This window comes from Musca domestica, unplaced genomic scaffold, assembly GCF_030504385.1.
Source record: "Musca domestica strain aabys unplaced genomic scaffold, Musca_domestica.polishedcontigs.V.1.1 15, whole genome shotgun sequence".
In the NCBI taxonomy this organism is placed as follows: domain Eukaryota; kingdom Metazoa; phylum Arthropoda; class Insecta; order Diptera; family Muscidae; genus Musca; species Musca domestica.
The window spans coordinates 10,547,645-10,570,037 of NW_026712207.1; the positions used below are offsets into that span (position 1 = coordinate 10,547,645).

At 38.7% G+C, this 22,393-nt stretch overlaps 1 protein-coding gene across 1 annotated transcript in view; it reads right to left on the reverse strand.

Moving 5' to 3' along the window:
• Positions 1-20,213, reverse strand: part of LOC101890105 (cubilin homolog) — a 35,630-nt gene extending 15,417 nt beyond the window's left edge. The window contains 14 exon segments of the mRNA XM_059119828.1: positions 2,040-2,131; positions 2,347-3,968; positions 4,061-4,241; positions 6,168-6,286; positions 6,349-6,701; positions 6,763-6,986; positions 7,056-7,221; positions 7,276-7,599; positions 11,401-12,133; positions 12,135-12,148; positions 12,202-12,438; positions 12,503-12,899; positions 19,491-19,594; positions 19,685-20,213. Coding sequence (XP_058975811.1) covers positions 2,040-2,131; positions 2,347-3,968; positions 4,061-4,241; positions 6,168-6,286; positions 6,349-6,701; positions 6,763-6,986; positions 7,056-7,221; positions 7,276-7,599; positions 11,401-12,133; positions 12,135-12,148; positions 12,202-12,438; positions 12,503-12,899; positions 19,491-19,594; positions 19,685-20,206 — 5,088 coding nt within the window. The 5' untranslated portion in view covers positions 20,207-20,213.
• Between the last annotated feature and the right edge of the window lie 2,180 nt (positions 20,214-22,393).

Below are 22,393 nucleotides of genomic sequence, written 5' to 3' on the forward strand. Positions count from 1 at the left end.
ATGACATCCGTTTACCAGCCGATGTCACCGATTTGAACCTTTACTTACCTCACCTATACCAACTTACTAAATTATCTCAAGTCCTCATTTTTTCTCTCGGTTTTGCCTTCAGATGTAAACGGTGAGATGAAAAAACAGCAAAAAACATCAGACTGCTGTCATTTCTAAGCCACTATTCCGACAGCAGTGACAGCTCATTATATTGTTTACAAGAGTACAAAAGCATTTTGGTGAGAATTTTCCAGAAGAAAAGTTATTCGTGATGGAATTCAAGCGATTTCTTTATATTTGGCTGGAAAACCACAAGTGGCTATCGTGAGGGCACTCCAGCATTTAAATGTGAATAAATCTTTTGTGTCTCGTACCACACTCGTTACCGTGATACTGGTAGCGTAGTCCGACGTCAAGGAAGTGGACGGAAGAAAACAGCAACATCAGCAGAAATGGTTAGAAAATTAAAGAAGCGACTTGATCGAAACCCGCGTCGCAGTGGCCGAAAAATGGCTCGTGAGCTAAACATATCGCAATATTCCATTCGGCAAATATTGAAAACTGAGCTCTCGGGGTAAAGCCATTGAAATTCCAAAAAGTGCAAGAACTTACACCGCAACTGAAAGAAAATAGACTCAAAAGAGCTAAAGAATTGCTTCGCTTGGCCGAAAGTGGTGAACTGCCGAATTTGATTTTCTCCGTATCCGATGAGAAAACATTCGTTGTCCAGCAGTTTGTAAACAAACAAAATGATAGTGCTTACTTGCCAATGAGGTCAGCTGAAAATGTGCACCTTCGGTTGGCCACCAAAACTCAAGCGCGAACCATGGTAATGGTGTGGGCCGCCATAACAGCCGATGGTCGCTCTTCGCTTGTATTAATCGTCCGTGGCATCAGAATAAATGCCGAATATTATCGCGAAAATATTCTGGAGGGTGTATTAAAGCCTTGAGCATGCAAACATTTTGGGCGCAGATCTTGGACATTCCAACCGGACTCAGCACCATCGCACTCATACGCGCCACTCAAGAATGTTTGCAAAATGAGGTTCCTCGTTTTATTTCCAACGCACAATGGCCACCAAAATCTTCGGATACCTATCCGTTGGACTATTGTGTCTGGAGTATTTTGGAAAGCAAGATTGGCACTAAAAAATAGTGTCGATCACCTCAAGCAAGCTCTTCACCGGGAATGGGCCAAAATATCGCAGAACAACATTCGTTGGCCATTTGAAGGCCATAATTCATGACAAAGGTGACCAATTCAAACAAATCTAAACTTATTCTAAAATTTGATGCTATTTCCGACATTTAAAAAAATGTAAAAATGATGGCGTTTGACTGTGTTGCAGTTTTTTTTGTTTCACCCTGTACATCTGTCGGTAAAACCGACTGATACTTTTTAACTTGTTTCAATCAATACCGAGAGGAAAATATTTCTAATTCCGAGAAATATTTTTCTGTCCACGAACAGCAGCATAGGTTAGGTTAGGTTGAAAAAAGGGCCGAAGCAAGCCAGTATGGGCCTGTTGTGTGCTCTAGACTAAGGGTTTTTGAAGAAGGCGGGCAGTTTACAGTCTATTATGTTTGAAATTCAGTCACCTTTATGAAGCTTCTTAACTGTCTTATTTCATTTACCATGGTCTGATTAAGGTCTGGTATGGGGTCGTTCCTTAAGAATTGGGATCTGATATTTGCAAACGCTGGGCATTGGCAGAGAAAATGTTCCAATGTTTCGTCATCTTCCCCATATGCCCTGCATATGCTGTTTTCTGCACATCCTATCGTGTACATATGAGCTTGTAGGTCCAGGTGCCCCGTAAGGATGCCTATTACCTCACTGATCTCTTTTTACCTAGTAATAAAAGGTTCTTCGTTTTTATCTCATCGGGATCGCCCCATAAGATTTTCGTGGTTTTCCCTCCACCCTACACCAGCATAACAATCCAGCTGTTTCCAGTAAACACCCACATTTGACATTTTCATATCGATTTCTCAAAAGCTTTCCAGGATTTTGTAAAACATCAAAAAACTTAATTAGCTACTTACCCCCAGACCGCGGGTTCCACAACTTTTTGTTCCATTCTCGGTTTTCGAACAAAAACAATCCAACTCCAAAATGTTTAAGGAAATTGAATTTCCTGAAAAAAATATAAAACTAAAACCAATGATAATACTCGCCAAAGCAATATTCGTGCTATAATAAAGAAGGTATCCTCTTTCCTCATATCCTCTTGCAAAACAGATTCCCATCTCTGGTTTGGTGTATATAATGAAGATTTATGAATATACTTTTTTTTACAGTGAGATGATTACACAAGGTTACCTTCTTAATTCTAGCACGGCAATAACCTACCCTTCGCCACAGACAGAGTCCAAAAACAATCTTCATTCGATGCGGCCACAATTAAACCAGAATCCATTTCTAACTTCCCACCGCACATGCTTCGGTAGAGTAACATAAATCGGCTTCCATATAGAGATTTTTGATTCTTGTACTCGATAGTTACCCGACTGCTATTTAACATAAAAAGTCCTCTGTCCAGAGAACATATTTTGCTAGCATTGTTCGCAGTACGTTCGGAGGATATCTCTGTGATTTTCAAATAATTCTCTTCACAATTTTCCGACTGATTAAATTCCAATTCTTTTATCGTCAGATAAATGACATTCGCATCGGCTACACTGATGTCCCATTTGCAGCTGAGCTCCTCGGTTGTGTTACGCGGGTAGCTGGGCGAATATAACCAGCCAGAGGTAACTCTGAGCACTCCACCACAGGTTGCATCTCGTGTGTGATACATGGCTTTGAAGAATTTACGACCTCTGGAAGGACCCGATTGAAATTGGACATACAGACGATTCATTGGCGAGTAGATATTTGTTATGGGTTGTTGGCTGATGCAGTAATGCATAAGGGTGTATGGCGAGGTCTTGGATTCTTTTACAGTTATACTGTCCAATGAGCAGTTGACGTGCTCATAATCCCCCTGGCATTCAGTGACAGTGAAAACTATCTGCTTGCCAGCCGGTACCTCTATATACCACTCACATTCCAGGCCACCACTGAAGGGATAATTTGGTGATGCAATTGTTCCAAATTCGTTGGTCAAGACTTCACCACAGCCAACTCGTGTGTACTCGGCCCGAAATCCATTTTTATTGTTCGAATAGTCCGTGACGAGTCGCACTCTCAATTGATTTCCTTCCGAGGTGATTACATCATTCGGCCTACTACAGAGATGGTATTTTTTCAAGATGTCCTCATCCTTCATATCCCACACTTCGACATAGTCATTTTCACATTCCATGTCGGAGGTTTCCAAACTGAAGTGAGAAAATGCCAATTTGATGTGATTATTCATGCCGGCCATAATGTCCCAACGGCAATCCAATAGCTCTGGATAAGGTTCCGGAAAGTTGGGCGATTCAATGATACCCTGTACATGATCCAGAACCGTTTTACAATATGTTTGATAATCGATAACGAAGTCCGTGTAATCTTCTCCGACATTGAAGGGTGTATAAACGACAAGCATTTGATTATCGCTTGAAAGGAACCAGTCTTCATTCTTCTCCATGGGCTTTAAACAGGGCTGATTATTAAAGGGTTTTGAAGTTGTTGACCCCTGATAAATATGTAAATTATTACGACGGCAAAAATCCGCCGGATTTGTCAAGTATGTTAGTTTGAGCTGAATCCAAGAACCCTCCGCCACATGAATCATCCAATCACATTTTACACCGATTTCCTCAAATGTTGCAACCATTGGGGAGTGTATGGAACCCTTATGGGATGTCAGCTTACCGCCACAACCCGTCTCCATTTGTTCCCATATTATGTGGAATCCCGGAGCCTCTACCGTACTGTCTGTGGTGAAGCGTAAATACAAGCTATTACCAAATGAGGGTATTCTAGAGGGAATTTCTTGACCGCAATAACGGCCGATTAGAGGTGAGTCGGGAAATTTGCCATTCCTGTAGAGAAAAATTAAAATGTACGATTTTAGAGGAAGGCAGCAAAACATATGAGGGTGAGCAAATGCGAGAGTTTTTATTTGCGTGTTTACCTAATCTCCAGTATGTCTCCTGTACATTCCGGTTCCAGCGTAAAGTTTTGCACCCGCAACTCAATTTTATAGCCCATTGGTGCCGAAATAGTCCAAACACAATCCAATTTGGCCGAATACAAACGTGGCCAGTTGGGAGATTTAATGACGCCATATAAGGCCACATAGTTACCGCCGCATGCTATAATTAATGGGAAAAAAGAAAAGATATTGAGAACCAAGGTAGGATAATGAGAAGAAAGGTAGGACGAGAAGACTACTTTTGATTGATGAGCTCCATGCACACTCAAAAATTTTACCCCTTGTGGGGGAGGTACTAGAAGGAGTGAACAAATGTATCGCATCTTCACACCACACCTTGATTTAATAAAAATATTGTGATGTGTGTAATTTGAAGAGAACCGGATGCTTATTTTGGATTTTATAGACGTTTTGATTATTCAAGACCTTGACCCTTTATGGGGGAGGTATCAGTAGGAATGGCCCGATCTCTACCAACTCTATAAAAAAATTTGTTTTGATGAAAATATAGAGATGTGCCAAGTCTGAGTGGAATCGGATGTTAATTTCACTTTTTATGAGCTTCATGAATATTAAACATTTTTACCCCTAGTGGGGAAGGTACCACAAGGAGTAATCGGGCCACTCTTCAGACTAGACCTTGCGTTAAAAACATATTGTGCTGTGTGTAATTTGATGGCAATCGGACTCTTATATCACATTTTATAAGAGTTATAATTATTCAAAATTTTGACCATTTATGGGGGAGGTACTAGAAGGAGTGGACCGTTTTGTCCCATATTCAGACCACACCTTGGGTTATTAAAAATATTGAGATGTGCGAAATTTGAAGACATCAGATTTTATAAGAGTTATTATTAATCAAAATGTTGACCCTTCATGGGGGAGGTACTTGATGGGGTGGACCGATATTGTCCATTTTCGCACCTGACCTGGCACTGATGCAAATATTAGGGTATGCAATGTTCGAGCAAAATCCGATTATCTCTCCTCTTTCTGTGCAGAAAATTATTTTCTTTGAAAATATTGACATTTTGTGGGGGAGGTACCAGAAGGAGGGGACTGATAGGTTTGGACTAAATCTGATACTACCTTAAAGAGTTATCGTGGACACCAGCCAGACAGACAGACGGACGGACATCGCTAAATCAACTCCAAATGACCTGAAACAGATTTGGTCAAAAGAGACCTAGGGTCTAAACCCATTATTTCGATGAGTCATATGACGGAGGGTATAAAAAACAAGAAAAAAAGTTTTAAGTTTGGCCGGCCGAACTTTGAATACCCTTCATCATTTGAAAAAAATTAGGAATTTTCAAAAAAAAATCCCTTAAAATTCTGTTAAAATCTTAAAAATACCGAATGTAGCCGCCTTATTAGGGTCTATAAAAATCGGTGAATGATGTAACTAAAATCATCAAAATACCGAATATAGGATGGTACCATTACCTGGGGGGCTATATGAAGAAGTGGACCTGCACAGACAATTTTCTGTCATAGGCTGTAGAATCCATTTCGAACTTCAAACACTAAATTTGAAACATTTCCGGTTAATAATGTCGCTTAAATCACCAAAATACCGAAAATCGGGAGGTACTGTTATATGGGGGCTATACGAAGACGTGAACCTGCACACACAATTTTCTGTCTTAGGCTGAAGTATCCTTTACAAACTTCAAATACCAAATTTGAAAAAATTCCGGTGAATAATGTCGCTTAAACCACCAAATACCGAAAATAGGGAGGTCCCGATGTATGGGCGCTATTAACTTTGTGGGGTCTAAAAAGTATATTTCGAGGTGTTACAAACGGAATGACAATATATATATATATATATATATATATATATATATATATATATATATATATATATATATATATATTGCAGAAGAAACCTGCGGAGGCTCTCAAGAGTATAAGGCTTATTCTCTCTCCTCTCCCTATCAAGAATTCTCACATTATCGATGTCTATATAACGCAGCCGTGGTCACTATATATATTAGTAGTGGTAATAGACTATCTCTCTATAAAGAATACCTCCAAGAGATTCCCATACATAGATGTCAACTCGTCGCCACTTACTTACCCTCCGTGTTGTTGACAAATTCGTAAGTGCCACCGAACAAAAAAACTGAAAGGTCCGGTATAACTGTAATCACATTGAAATGGAATGTCTCATTGACAGATTGGTTTGACGAGGAAATGCTAAAAATGGAATTAAATCAAAATCATTTCTAGTTTCGAGTTTCGTCCATCGCGATACGTACTTTTTCAGCAGGACATTCTTTTCACCTGGCATCCGACCATATATTTCTGTTGAAAGTTTTGTGTCCATCAGGGTATAGTGTGTGAAGGACAAGTGAATATGTTTGTCTTCGCTAGCCTCGAAAATATATTTACAAATGCCATCGTGAAGTCCCTTCATAAAGATTCCACTTGGTTCCGTATAGACTCCGCCACACTCCGTTTCCTCAAAGGAATATTCAATGCGAAGACCTCGAGCCCTGGCCGCATTGCTGGTCGCATGGAATACAATGGTCATTTTGTTCAGCTCCGAGTATAACTCCATGGGAGAGGCAGCTTTATAGAAACATTGCCGATTTGTGTCCGAAAGATGGACCTAGGGAATTCAAAAAAAATGAGAGTGAGTATTATTTTACCATAACATTCAAATGTCAAACCTCAAAATATGTAAGAGTATCATTTTGCATAGCAACAGCATCATTTGCAGCATTATCAAGTCCTCCGGTCGGAGGCAAAGAAATATCTGTGAAATTTGCCAAAACCATTGTTTCAGCTGGTCCATATATGTGATAAGTACAGGTAATGTGTTCGGTAAATGGATTTGGATAATTTGGTGTGGTGATAATACCACTATCAGGTCCGAAATATCTGAATTCACAATCTTAAAAAAGAAGAGAAAAGCAAACAATGTTATGAAGACTCCTCCTCCTCACAGGTCTCCAAATACTACCTTGTGTGTATTTTATTTTAAAAGGACTTTCGAGTCCTTTGGTTGGAAATTTATTCATATATCTTATTAGAACGGAATTTCCTGAACTCACAACTGAAGGAGGGAGTACACTGCCACCGCATGCGATTAGAAGACGGGAATCTTCATCCGTTTTGCCATCGAAAATCTGTTACCAAAAATTATATCAATAAAGTATTCAAGTTGAGAAGATCTTACTTACCTCAATACTATGCAGATTACAATTTTCCTCATCGCTTAGATTTAATTCCGCAAATGTTATTTTTACCTGCATATTCAATGGTTGCTTGATAGAATATAAACATATAGATGGTTCCGATGGACCCAAAATTATGCCCGATGCTGCTGTAAACACCCCACCGCAATGTGGTATTGATGATTCAACTTCAAAGTGTAGCTGAAACGAAGTATCCGAACCATAGCCGTCCGTATGAAGTTTCAATTTAAGTTCATTCGATGATGTTCTTAAAGTCTGAGGCGTTGTGATCTGACAATATTCCTTGGATATCAAATCGGCATCATAGATCTGGAAAATGTGAAAAAAAATCGGAAAATTAGTATCTAAATTAGTTTAAAACAAGTAAAAAAGCTGTAAGTTCGGCCGGGCCAACTTTGGTAATTCTCAAAAACAATAAAATCCGTTAAAAATTCTGTTAAAATCTTAGAAATACTCAATGTAGCTGTTGTATTAGGGTCTTTAGATTACTTTGGTCATAAGCCGTTAAAATATTCAAATGGGAAACTTAGAAAAAAAGGTGAACAATGTAGCTAAAGTCATCAAAATACCTCCTTATTTGGGGCCTATACCAAAACATGGACCTGAACCGACAATATTCTGTCCTAGGTTAAAGTATCCATGAATAATGTCACTAAAATCATCAAAATACCGAATATCAGAAGGTACCGTTATACGGTACGAAGACGTGGACCTGCATAGACAATTTTCTGTATTAGGCTGTAGATTCCATTACGAACTTCAAATACCAAATTTGAAACCATTCCGGTGAATAATGTCACTGAAATCATCAAAATACCGAATATCGGGAGGTACCGTTATATGGGGGCTATACGAGGACGTGGACCTGCACAGACAATTTTCTGTTTTAAGCTGAAGTATCCATTACGAATTTGAAATACCAAATTCGAAACAATTCCGGTGAATAATGTCGCTAAAATCATCAAAATACCGAATATCGGGAGGTACCGTTATATGGAGGCTATACGAAGACGTGGACCTGCACAGGCAATTTTCTGTCTTAGGCTGTAGTATTCATTGCGAACTTCAAATACCAAAATTGAAAGAATTCCGGTAAATAATGTCGCTAATATCATCAAAAGACCGAATATCGGGAGGTACCCTTATATGGGGGCTATACGAGGACGTGGACCTGCACAGACAATTGTCTGCTTTAAGCTGAAGTATCCATTACGAATTTCAAATACCAAATTCGAAACAATTCCGGTGAATAATGTCGCTAATATCATCAAAATACCGAATATGTCATAAGCCGTTAAAATATTCAAATGGGAAACTTAGAAAAAAAGGTGAACAATGTAGCTAAAGTCATCAAAATACCTCCTTATTTGGGGCCTATACCAAAACATGGACCTGAACCGACAATATTCTGTCCTAGGTTAAAGTATCCATGAATAATGTCACTAAAATCATCAAAATACCGAATATCAGAAGGTACCGTTATACGGTACGAAGACGTGGACCTGCATAGACAATTTTCTGTATTAGGCTGTAGATTCCATTACGAACTTCAAATACCAAATTTGAAACCATTCCGGTGAATAATGTCACTGAAATCATCAAAATACCGAATATCGGGAGGTACCGTTATATGGGGGCTATACGAGGACGTGGACCTGCACAGACAATTTTCTGTTTTAAGCTGAAGTATCCATTACGAATTTGAAATACCAAATTCGAAACAATTCCGGTGAATAATGTCGCTAAAATCATCAAAATACCGAATATCGGGAGGTACCGTTATATGGAGGCTATACGAAGACGTGGACCTGCACAGGCAATTTTCTGTCTTAGGCTGTAGTATTCATTGCGAACTTCAAATACCAAAATTGAAAGAATTCCGGTAAATAATGTCGCTAATATCATCAAAAGACCGAATATCGGGAGGTACCCTTATATGGGGGCTATACGAGGACGTGGACCTGCACAGACAATTGTCTGCTTTAAGCTGAAGTATCCATTACGAATTTCAAATACCAAATTCGAAACAATTCCGGTGAATAATGTCGCTAATATCATCAAAATACCGAATATGAGAAGGTACCCTTATATGGGGGCTATACGAGGACGTGGACCTGCACAGACAATTTTCTGTTTAGGCTGAAGTATCCATTACGAATTTCAAATACCAAATTTGAAACAATTCCGGTGAATAATGTCACTGAAAGCATCAAAATACCGAATATCGGGAGGTACCGTTATATGGGGGCTATACGAAGGCGTGGACCTACATGACCCATTTTAAATACCAAAAGTCCTGCAGACATAATATACAATTTTATCAATCTACTTCAATTCGTTCGGAAGTCAAAGTGATTTCCACTGACGGATAGACGGACGGACATCGCTAAATCGAGGGTGGTGGTGGAGGGTACAATAAGTTAGAAAATATCAGTCGGTTTTACCAACAGATGTATATCCTAGCCCTTGTTCGATTATTTATATAAATTGGGACTTCTGTTATGATTATTCAAACTGATGACCCTCTATGGAGTAGGTTCCGAAGGAATGGAGCTTCATGGATATTCAAAATGTTGACCCTTTGTGCGGAAGGTGCCAGAAGGAGTATACCGATATATTCCATATTCACAGCCGATCTTTAGTAAGTAAAAATATTGCGATGTGAAATATTAAGAGAACTGGATGCTCATTACGGATCTAATAATCGTTTTGGTACTTCGAAACAGTGAACCTTTTGCGGGGAGGTACCAGAATGAATGGTCCGATCCCTACCACCTTTATAACAGATCTTGAGCTGAAATATTGAGATGTGCAAAATCTGAATGGAGTCAGAAGTTATTTTCGCGCCTTATGAGCTTCATAGATATTCAAAATTTTGACCCTTTGTGGGGATGGTACCAGAAGGAGTGGATCGATATATCCCAACTTCACAGCAGATCTTGTGTTAGTAGAAATTATGGAATGTGCAAGATACGAAAATAACCAAATGCTCATTTAGGATTTAATAATCGTTTTGGTTATTCGAAACTTTGAACCTTTGTGGGGGAGGCATCAGAAGCATTGGTCGGATTTCTACCATCTTTACGACAAATCCTATGTTGATGGAAATATTCAGATGTGTCAAGTCAGAATGAAATAGTTTGTTAATTTTAGAAATTATAGGATAGGATGTGTATAATATAAAAATAATCGGATGCTTATTTCGGATTTTATGACTTTTGGTTTTTCAAAATGTTGATCCTTTGTGGGAGAGGTACCAGAAGGAGTGGACCGATAAATTCTATCTTCACAGCAGAACTTTAGTTAGTAGACATAATGGGATGTGTGAAATAGTAAGGAAGCGGATGCATATTTCGGATTTAATAATCGTTTCGGTTATCAAAACTTTGACCCTTTGTGCGGGAGGTACCAGAAGGTGTGCACCGATATATTTCACCTTAACACCAGACCTTTGGTTAAAAAAATATTGTGATGTGTGAAATTTGAAAACAATCGGTCTCTTACATTAGTACTTGACAGAGTAGACCGATATTGTCTATTTTCGCACGTGACCTAACACTGATGCAAATATTAGAATTTGCACAGTTGGACCACATATATTTTTTTTTTTTGAAAATTTTGACCTTTTGTGGGGGATGTAGCAGAAGGAGTGGACCGATACTGTCCATCTCCGAATTCGATCTAAGTTTGATAATAATATTACGATGTACCAAGTCTGGACTAAATCGGATATTCCCTTAGAGAGTTATCGTGCGCACCAGCCAGACAGACGGACGGACATCGTTAGATTGACTCCCAATGTCCTGAAACGGATTTGGTCCAAAGAGACCTAGGGTCTAAAATCGTTATTTCCATTAGGCACGTCTTGGCGTTTCAAATGATATTTACCCTCTCTAGCCATATGGCTGAGGCTATAAAAATGTGGAGAACACATAGTTGCCACCTTCTGCCCGGCCCTGTTCCAGAAAAAAAAAATAGGAAAAGTAAATTTTGTTTTCGCCATTCTGAGCACCCAATTTTATCAAGGATCAACACAATAACGATAACCTCAGTCTGGACCTCCTTAGGCTTGTCAATAGAGATCTGTTTATAATTCCAATTCATACATACCTTCAAAGAGTCACCCGTGCAATTTGGCGAATTTCCCATTTCAATGTCATAGATTCGGAGGTGAAAACGATAACCCATCGGTGCTGTAAATTTCCATTGGCAATCTCGGTGGGCGGCTACTTTACCAGGGTAACCGGGTGAACGTATGACACCTGTCTCTCCAATGGCAACTTCTAAAGTTACACCACACACATACACCTGTGATGTCCAGTTCATGTGAAATCCCGATCTCTGAGTGGCATTATCCGATCGGAACCAAAAGAATAGGACATTGTGCGATGATAAAATCGTCCCGTTCAAGGGTAGCTCATTTCCGCAAAATCTTCCAATTAGTTGAGCGGCCAATGAATTGCCGTCGTGGATTTGTAGCCAATCACGGCTGCACTCAGGATCAGGTTCCACATCGAAAGTGAGGAAATTAAGGCGTAATATTCGATTCGGCAGGGTGCGTATTATCCAGGCACATCTTTCCAGCGGCGCATATTCAGTTGCGCCATCAGCGGGATAGCTTAGCTCTCCACTTGGTTTACGTTGTATCGAAGAACAAACACTGCGCAACACCTCACAACGTTTGCCGGTAGTGCCGCGGGGGCAAGAGCATTTATATGATTCATCACCCAATGCTTTACAGGTTCCCTCATTTTCACAGGGATTTGGGTGGCAGGCGTCTTTTGTTTCACACAAGGCTCCCGAGTATCCCAATGGGCACATGCATCTCGTACTGCGACCCATGGCATGTACCATTATTCTGCATAAGGAAATGTTATGGGAGAGCCATTACAAACTACTTCATTTGCATACCTGGCAAATGTGATTCTCACACGAATCGGTCATGGGATTGGTGTGGCATCCTTCGGGGCCAAAACCATGGCCAAACATGCCGTGTGCACACGTACAGGTGGCAATATTGGAAATATATTCACACTTTGCCTGGGGATGACAAATCTTTTCGGCATCACAAGAATTGCTGGGTGCCAAGTCACAGGTATGACCATCACCAATCCAGCCGGGAGGGCACTTACCACAAACATAGGAACCCTAATACACAAGAGTGGGTTAAAAAGCCCAAAGCCCTTTTTTTCCAAAAATCCTCAAAACATACCTCAGTGTTAATACAACGCACAAGCGGCGAAGAACTGCAACCGCCGTTATTGCTGTCACATTCATCGATATCATAACAATTCATACCATCACCTGTATAACCAGCTGGACATGGTCCACACTTAAAGCTTCCTGGTAAGTTTATACATCCATTGTGACAGGGATTTTTGGTCTCTTCACATTCATCGATGTCGACATCACAGACCAAAGAGGCAGTGGAATTTGTTGCCAGGGTTGTATTTGTACTCCATCCCTGATCGCATAGACACGTGTAGCCATGTTGATTATTGGCGGGAATACACGTGCCATGGCCACACAATTCGGCGGATTGAAACAGTTGACATTGTGTGTTACTAAGACGGCAATGGGTGCCAGAGAAGCCTTTGGCACAGGTGCATCTGCAATTAAATATATATTTTTTTTGATAAGGAAATAGTAGCTGCAGTCTGAGAGGTTTTCATACAACTTTTAATGCTCTTCAACATTTGGATCGTAACGCTTTTAAAAGTATGCCGATTTATGTTAAAAAACGGTAAAAAAAGGTCAATGTCGGGTTGGTCCGACTTTATGATACCCTACACCACTTTGCATATATTGTGGAGCTACAGATAACAAATAAATGATTTTATGGAGAATTTATGAAAATAAACCGGGTGAAGATATATATGGAAGCTATATCAAAATCTGATCCAATATCTACAAAATTTAGCAGAGGTATTTCTATGCTGTTTCTGATAGTTGGCACCAAATATCGTTGAGTTGAGTGAGGGAGTTAGACACCAAAATCTGGGAAACATATATATAGCTATATTTTTTCACCAAATTTGAAATACAGCTGAAAATGTGCACCTTCAGTTGGCCATCAGAACTCAAGCGCCGGCCATGGTGATGGTGTGAGCCGCCATAACAGCCGACGGTCGCTCTCCGCTCGTATTAATCGACCGTGGCATCAGAATAAATGCCGAATATTATCGCGAAAATATTCTAGAGGGTGTATTAAAGCCTTGGACATTCCAATAGGACTCAGCACCATCGAACTCAGCACGCGCCACCTAAGAATGGTTACAAAATGGGGTTCCTCGCTTCATTTCCAGCGCACAATGGCCACCAAAATCTCCGGATATCGATCCGTTGGACTATTGTGTCTGGTATATTTTGGAAAGCAAGGTTGGCACTTAAAAATACCAAAATGTCGATCACCTCAAGCAAGCACTTCGCCGGGAATGGGCCAAAATACCGCAGAGCAACATTCGGGCAGCATGTGACGGTTTTATTGGTCATTTGAAGGCCATAATTAGTTCCAAAGTTGACCAATGCAAACAAATCTAAACTTATTCTAAAATTTGATGCTATTTCCGACATATTTTGCTTTCACTTAATAAAATTAAAAAAAAATGTAAAAATTATCGCATTTGACTTTGTTGCAGTTTTTGCAAAATTTTAAATGATCGGCCAATCAATGCGACCTGAATTTGGTTTATAAAAATACATGGACAGACGGACGGACGGACGACTCAGAATGTGATTCTATGCGGATCATCAAAAGGACTTGTGGGCCTGACTCTCTTCTCCTATGTTACAAACAAATGCACAAAGACATAATACCCTGACCAGTGGGTGAAGGATATCAAAATTACAAAAAGGGATCCGTATAGAACTGCGAATGTTATAAATGTATAACAGAACAGTAAGTGCCAGCTACTTCCTCAGCGAAAAGTCCACCTTAACATTTTAGATTCTTGCCAACATATTTTATTCATTATACCCTCAGCCATATGGATAGGGTGGGTGGGTGTTTGGCCAAAATGTTCTTCATTGAAAGAACGGTTTTAGACCCTAGGTCTCAGGACATTTGGAGTCGATCTAGCGATGTCCGTCCGTCTGTGTGGCTAGTGCGCACTATAACTCGAGAAAGGGAGTATCCGATTTGATCCAAACTTAGTACATCGTAATATTATTGTCAAACTTAGATCGAGTTCGGAGATGGGCAACATCGGTCCATTCCATCTGGTACCTCCTGTAATAGCGGAGAATGAGCAGAAAGAGTGGACCGATTTTGCCTATCTCCGAACTCGACCTAAGTTTGGCAAATATATTACGATGTACCAAATTTGGACCAAATCGAATACTCCCTTCAAGAGTTATCGTGCGCACCAGCCAGCCAGACAAACAGACAGACGGACGGACGTACATCGCTAGATCGACTCCAAATGCTCTGAAACTGATTTGGTCTAAAGAGACCATGTGGCTGAGGGTATAAAAAAACTGCATTGGTTATCATTGCATTTGTACAGAACATCGCCCATGAGCCACCGTCGTCGAACTCAGCGAAAGTACTTTCAACGAGGGAGGAAGAAAAAAACAAAGTAAGTCATTGAACTGTTTGTAATTGCAAATCACATGTTTGAATGAGAATTAACAAAAGGGTGACCAGATCGAACTTTTTATGTTTTCGGGAAAATTATTAAAATTTTGAATGTATGAAATATAATTTATATATATTTATATATAAATATAATTTGGTTGGAAACTATTTTCATATTATTTAGATTAATTTAATATGACAACATGGTCACCCCTTTGATTTTGGTTCTTTGGTTTCATGTTATGCTAAATCGTTTTGTTATCCAACAAAGGCAAACAAAGAGAGAGCGAGAGAGAGAGTTCGTTTAATTTTTATAAACATTTAATATTTATACCAGATGCTCATATTAAGAGATATATTTGTTAAACGTTCTGTGATATTCGATTATTCTCTTTTTATACCCTCCACCATAGTATGGAGGGTATATTAAGTTTGTCATTCCGTTTGTAACACCTCGGCATATACATTTTAGACCCCACAAAGTATATATATTCTTGATCGGCATAAAATTCTATGTCGATTTAGCAATGTCCGTCTATCTGTCTGTGGAAATCACTCTAGCTTCCGAACGAAATGAAGTAGGTTGATAAAATTTTACATAAATGTGTATTATGCCTGCAGGACTTTTGGTATTGAAAATGGGCCATGTAGGTCCACGTCTTCGTATAGTCACCATATAACGGTACATCCCGATATTCTGTATTTTGATGATTTTAGCGACATTATTTACCGGAAATTTGGTATTTGAAGGTCGTATTGGATACTACGGCTTAAGACAGGAAATGGGCCATCTAGGTCCACATCTTCGTATAGCCCCCATATAACGGACCTCCCGAGATTCTGTATTTTGACGATTTTAGCGACATTATTTACCGGAATTGTTTCAAATTTGGTATTTGAAGTTCGTAATGGATACCGCAGCCTAAGACAGAAAATCAGCCATGTAGGTCCACGTCTTCGTATAGCCCCCATATAACGGAACTCCCCGATATTCGGTATTTTGACGATTTTAGCGACGTTATTTACCGGAATTGTTTCAAATTGGGTATTTGAAGTTCGTAATGGACACTACAGCCTATGCAAGAAAATTGTCTTTGCAGGTCCACGTATGGTACCTCCCTATATTCAGTATTTTATTTATTTTAGGTACATTATAAACAGATTTTTTTTCAAGTTAAGCATTTTAATATTATAATAGCTTATGACAAAAGTTGCTTATGCAGGTCCACGTCGTCGTATAAACCCTAATATACGGCTACATTCGGTATTTTTAAGATTTTAGCAGAATTTTTAATGGATTTTATTTTTTTTTTTTTTGAAAATTGCCAAATTTGTACCAAATGGTGGAGAATACTCAAAGGTCGGCCCGGCCGAACTTACAACTATTTTACTTGTTTTTATCAGTCTTTGGTCCGATACGAATTGGTCAATATTACCCAACTTCTTCGGAACCTTCCCCATAATGCGTCATAACAGTTTGAATAATCATAACTCAAGGCAGAGGGTATAGTACATCTGTCGGCAAAACCGACTGATACTATTTTACTTGTTAAAAAAATCCTTTTCGAAGTGATATCGTGCACCCGATACCAATGTTATTTGGTTTGAGAGGTATATATGCCTCCGACACATTTGATGAAAATCGATTCATGTATTAGTTTATTTAATTTGAAATTCAAAGGCATTGGCGCCCATTGGAAAGGTCTGTGACGAAAATTTAACATAATTTTGAGAAGGAGTTGTTCTTAGACAATAAAGGTGAACGCTGGTTGGATTCTTGTTGTATGATAGTTTAAAATGCATAACCATTTTTTATACTCTACACCACAAGGTGGTCGGGGTAGAATCACATTCTGAGTCGATTTATGCATGTCCGTCCGTCTGTCCATGTATTTTTGTGAACAAAGTACAGTTCGCATTTATTACCCGATCCAGATGAAATTTTGCACAAATCATTTGTTTGGCCCAAGGACGAACCCTATTGAAATTGGAGATAATTGGTAAAAAATTAGATATAGCTCTCATATATATGTTCGTCCGATTCGCCTTTTATTGTGCACCAAACGTGTAATATCAGCCCGAATAGTACGGAATTTTGCACATACAACCAAATTAGGCCTGAAAATAAGTACGCCAAATTTGATCGAAATCGGTTCAGATATAGGTATAGCTCCAATATATATTGTTCATCCGATTTTTTATTTAAGTCGTCCGCAGCCGTAATATGCACTCTGTAACAACAATATTTGGGAAAATATATCTAATACAGCTCAGAAATGCCTTTACCTTTAAATGTTATCGAGATCGGTTCGGATTTGGATATATCTCCCATATATAACTTCGTCCGATTTATCTTTTATTGTGCACAAAACGTCTAATATTAGACCAAATGGGATGAAATTTGGCACTTACCACGACCGAATTGAGTCTTGAAGCTAGTATGCCAAATTTGATCGAAATCGGTTCAGATATAGCTATAGCTCCCATTTATATATATTGTTCATCCGATTTGTTATATTTGTTACCCACAGCCGTAATATGCACTCCGTAACAACGATATTCAGGGAAATATATGAAATACAGCTCAGAAATATCTTTGCCAAATTTTATGAAGATCGGTTCAGATTTGGATATTGCTTCCATATATAATTTCGTCCGATTTACCTTTTATTGTGCACCAAATGTCTAATATTTGTCCAAATGGGATGAAATTTGGCACTTACGACCGAATTGAGTCTAGAAGCTAGTATGTCAAATTTGGTGAAGATCGGTTCAGATATAGCTATAGCTCCCATATATATTGTTCTTCCGATTTGTTATATATGTTACCCACAGCCGTAATATGCACTCCGTAACAACGATATTCAGGGAAATATATCAAATACAGCTCAGAAATATCTTTGCCAAATTTTACCATGATCGCACTATGGGTTTTTTTACGTTTATTTTGGCATAAACTCTAATTTCAAAGCTATTGAATTGAAATTTGGTTTGTATGCATTTTTTATGCTTCGAAGATGACCTACCAATTTTCATATGATTTGGGGCACTATTTCATATAGCTGCTATATAGCCGATTTGGCCGATTTGACCCAACTTTTTTGTTTATGAAGCTATTGAAGTGAAATTTGGTTTGTATTCATTTTTTAAGCCCCCCCAAGATGACTTACGAATTTTCATATGATTTGGGGCACTATTTCTTATGTAGCTGCTATATAGCCGGTCTGGCCTATTTGACCCAACTTTTTTATTTATGAAGCTGTTGAAGTGAAATTTGTTTGGTATAAATTTTTTATTCTCCCAAGATGACCTACCAATTTTCATATGATTTGGGACACTATTTCATATAGCTGCTATATAGCCGATCTGACCGATTTGACCCAACTTTTTTTTTATGAAGCTATTGAATTGAAATTTGATTTGTATTCATTGTTATGCCCCCAAGATGACCTACGAATTTTCATATGATTTGGGGCACTATTTCATGTAGCTGCTATATAGCCGATCTGGCCGATCGGCTATGATGATTTGGAGAAACATACTGCTCATTCATTACAATAATTATACTTTTGCTAAGCCATTTTGAATGTTTAGTTTTAAATCGCTCTAGTTTACGGATACACTTTGGCAAATGCTTTTTTATATAATTAACAAAATCTTTCACTTGTTTTGATATCAAACGCATTTGGTCTTCATTTAAACTGATATTATTGATATTCTGTAACTCATATTTCACAAGTGCATCTTCTGAGCGATTGTTGCTTCTCCAAATTTCAATAAGCGCTGCATGGACAACACATGTTTATCTGCAAAACACGTGTTGGCACAAAATAGAACAAAAAAGGCTAGTTACTCATTAATTAACACACTTTTGTTAATAACTTGACATTTATACCTTTTTGCAATGCTTTGCCATTCACAAGTTACACTCCACGGAACACAACTACAATTTATAGATTTTATATAAAGCTATACATAAATGAAACAATTCACAGTATTACAACAACAGACAATTATGACAAAAAGGGCACCTCGTCTTAATTTTACATACCTGCACTAACGTTTTCCATAATTACACATTTTATTTTTTTTCAATTTTGTCAAATCAGAAGCACTTGAACTTAGCTGATCTTTACCGCCAGTTGTACCAAAACAAAGTGACTTTCAAACAGCTGACTTTAAAAGCTCGCCAGCAAAAAAGGGTTGCCACCCGTATTGATATTAAACATTTTTTTTTCTAATATGGGTATCTACATTTAGAAAATCAGTTAAATTTCAAAATATTAAACAAAAAAAAAAATGACTTTATGCCAAAAAATCATGCTTTTTACCCATAGTGGATCGGTTCGGATTTCGATATAGCTCCCATATATATCAAATGGGAAATACAAGTCCGAATTTAAAAGATACAAATGCTTCGGCATATCTAGTTTTTTGAACATTAAATTATAATCATAGCGTGTATGATTGAATTCTGCCATAAAAACTTTTAATTGTTCTGTGGAGCTCTGTGGAAATTAGCAAAGACGTGTAGGATATCGTAAAGTCGGCCCTGACCGACTTTAAGACTTTTTTTTTTTTTGACTTTATCTTAAGGGCATGAAGCCATGGTCGAAATACTTACCTATAACTACCGGGCGTGTTGGTGCAAACTGCATTGTTTTGACATCCCAGATCTGTGCCAGCCAAGAGATAACACTCATCGACATCTTCTTCGCATGATTTACCCTACGAAAATAATAAACAATGCAATGCCTCAGAAACGCCCCTTATTTCAACAATTATTTCATTTCAAATGAAAGTACCACTCCTCATTACCTGCCAACCATCGGGGCACTCACAGTGATATCCTTTGTATAGATCATAACATGTTCCGCCATTTTTACAGGGACCATCTGTGCACTCATTTTGCGATACGTTCTCCTCGATCACCGAAAGACGCATTGTCAAACGATTCAGGCGACGTAAAAATTGTCGCATAACACGCATTTTCAAAGTGTTCCGGGTGTTATTTTCAAAATGGGAAAATCGTTGCACTAATCTAGAAATACCCTCTCGTAGCTTATGAACTTCATCACTGACCGATTTACGACTGAAAGTTGTCGATTTATCCTCATAAGTATATAGTTGATGTATCTCTTCCAAAATATCCGTATCATTGAATATCAGCGATGAGCCTTGATTCAATCGAAGATGTATATTTTTATCCCGCACTGATTGTAACGCTAAACCACCATTTTTGCTAAGGATTTGTGGTTGATTGTCGTTTGAGGCACTGGCGATTGTGGGAAGTATTGGGAATAGGAGGCAAATAACATAACTCGCGAGAAGTAATTGCATTTTGTTTCGTTTTATTCAAATATTGAAGATTTTATGTTAAAGAGTAACACATATTTTCAAAATTCGATTGTTTTCTTGGTGGCTTGAAGTTGTTCGCTTAAATAAAAGTGCCAACGTACTGATAAGAAAGTTGCACATTGCATTCGTATTTATACCACAGAGGGGCGTTGCAATTTATTATGTACGCACATATCAAGAGAAAGTTTTCGCGTACATCACTTGGAAAAGCTCATTGTTGTCAATATACAGTGGATACAGAAAAATACTGTCAGACAGAGTTTCCCTCTTGCCCTTATTTAAGAATATCTGAGCTGCAAATGTGGACATTTGAAAAATATTTTCTAACTACAATTCGATCTTTTAACATGGATTTTCAAAAAATATTTTCACCTACCATCAGAGTTGCTATTGTGGATTTTTTTTAAGACAATTGAACATCTTAATTTTCTTAAAAATCTTAAAAAAAAATCTAAAGGGTGCGATGAAAAAACTGCAACCAACTTCAGACTGCTGTCATTTCTAAGCCACTCGTCCGACAGCTGTTAATATTATTTCAGTGACAGCTCATTATATTGTTTACAAGCGTACGAAAGCATTTTGGTGAGAATTTTTCAGAAAAAAAGTTATTCGTGATGGAATTCAAGCGTGATAGTGCGATTTCTTTATATTTGCCTGAAAAGCCATAAGTCGGTATCGTTAGAGCTGATGTCAAGGAAGTGGACGGAAGAAAACAGCAACATCAGCAGAAATTGTTTGAGAAGTAAAGCAGCGACTTGATCGAAGCCCGCGACGCAGTGGACGAAAAATGGTTCGTGAGCTGAACATATCGCAATGTTCCATTCGGCAAATATTGAAAAATTAGATCGGGGTCAAACCATTTTTTTTAAACAAACAAAACGATTGTCTTCACTTGCGAAAGAGGTCAGCTGAGAGGTCGCACTCAGCACGCGCCACCCCAGAATGTTTGCAAAATGGGGTTGCTCGCTTCTTTTTCAGAGCAAAATCTCCGTATACCAATCCCTTGGGCCATTGTGTCTGGAGTATTTTGGAAGGCAAGGTTTGCACTAATAAATACCTAAGTGTCGATCACCTCAAGTAATTTGGCATTTTTTTTTTTTGGTACCAGATTTTGTCGTTCTTTCCGAATTCCAGCGGCCATCTGGAGAGTTTGGTGCCCATTGTGCTCTGGAAATGAAGCGAGGAACCTTATTTTGTAACCATTCTTGGGTAGAGCGTGCCGAGTGCGATGGTGCTGAGTCCTGTTGGAATGTCCAAGGTCTACGGCCAAAATGTTTGCATGCCCAAGGCTTTAATACACCCTCCAAAATATTTTCGCGATAATATTCAGCATTTATTCTATTGCCACGGTCAATTAATACGAGAGGAGAGCGACCATCGGCAGTTATGGCGGCCCACACCATCACCATGGCCGGCTTGAGTTCTTGTGGCCAACCGAAGGTGCACATTTTCAGCTGACCTCTTTGGCAAGTAAACACGATCATTTTGTTTGTTTACAAACTGCTGGACAACGAACGTTTTCTCATCGGAAACGGAGAAGACCCAATTCGGCAGTTCACCACTTTCAGCCAAGCGAATGAACTCTTTAGCTCTTTTGAGTCTATTTTCTTTCTGTTGTTGTTGCGGTGTAAGTTCTTGTACTTTTTGGGAATTTCAATGTCTTTACCCCGAGCTCATTTTTCAATATTTACCCAATGGAATATTGCGATATGTTCAGCTCAGGAGCCATTTTTCGGCCACTGCGATGCGGGTTTCGATTAAGTCGCTTCTTTACTTTTCGAACAATTTCTGCTGATGTTGCTGTTAACTTCTGTCCAGTTCCTTGGCGTCGGGCTACGCTACCAGAAACAAAAGATTTACTCTCATTTAAATGCTGGAGTGCTCTAACGATAGCCACTTGTGGTTTTCCAGCCAAATATAAATAAATTACACTATCACGCTGGAATTCTATCACGAATAAGTTATTTTCTGGAAAATTCTCACCAAAATGCTTTTGACGCTTGTAAACTATATAATGAACTGTCACTGGAATAATTTAGAAATGACAGCAGTCTGAAGTTGGTTGCAGTTTTTTCATCTCACCCTGTAAATGCTTGAAATGTACTAATTCCAAATCGTACTGATATTAAATTAGGTGAAGGGTTAAAGCTGGAATTCTGTAATGTGATA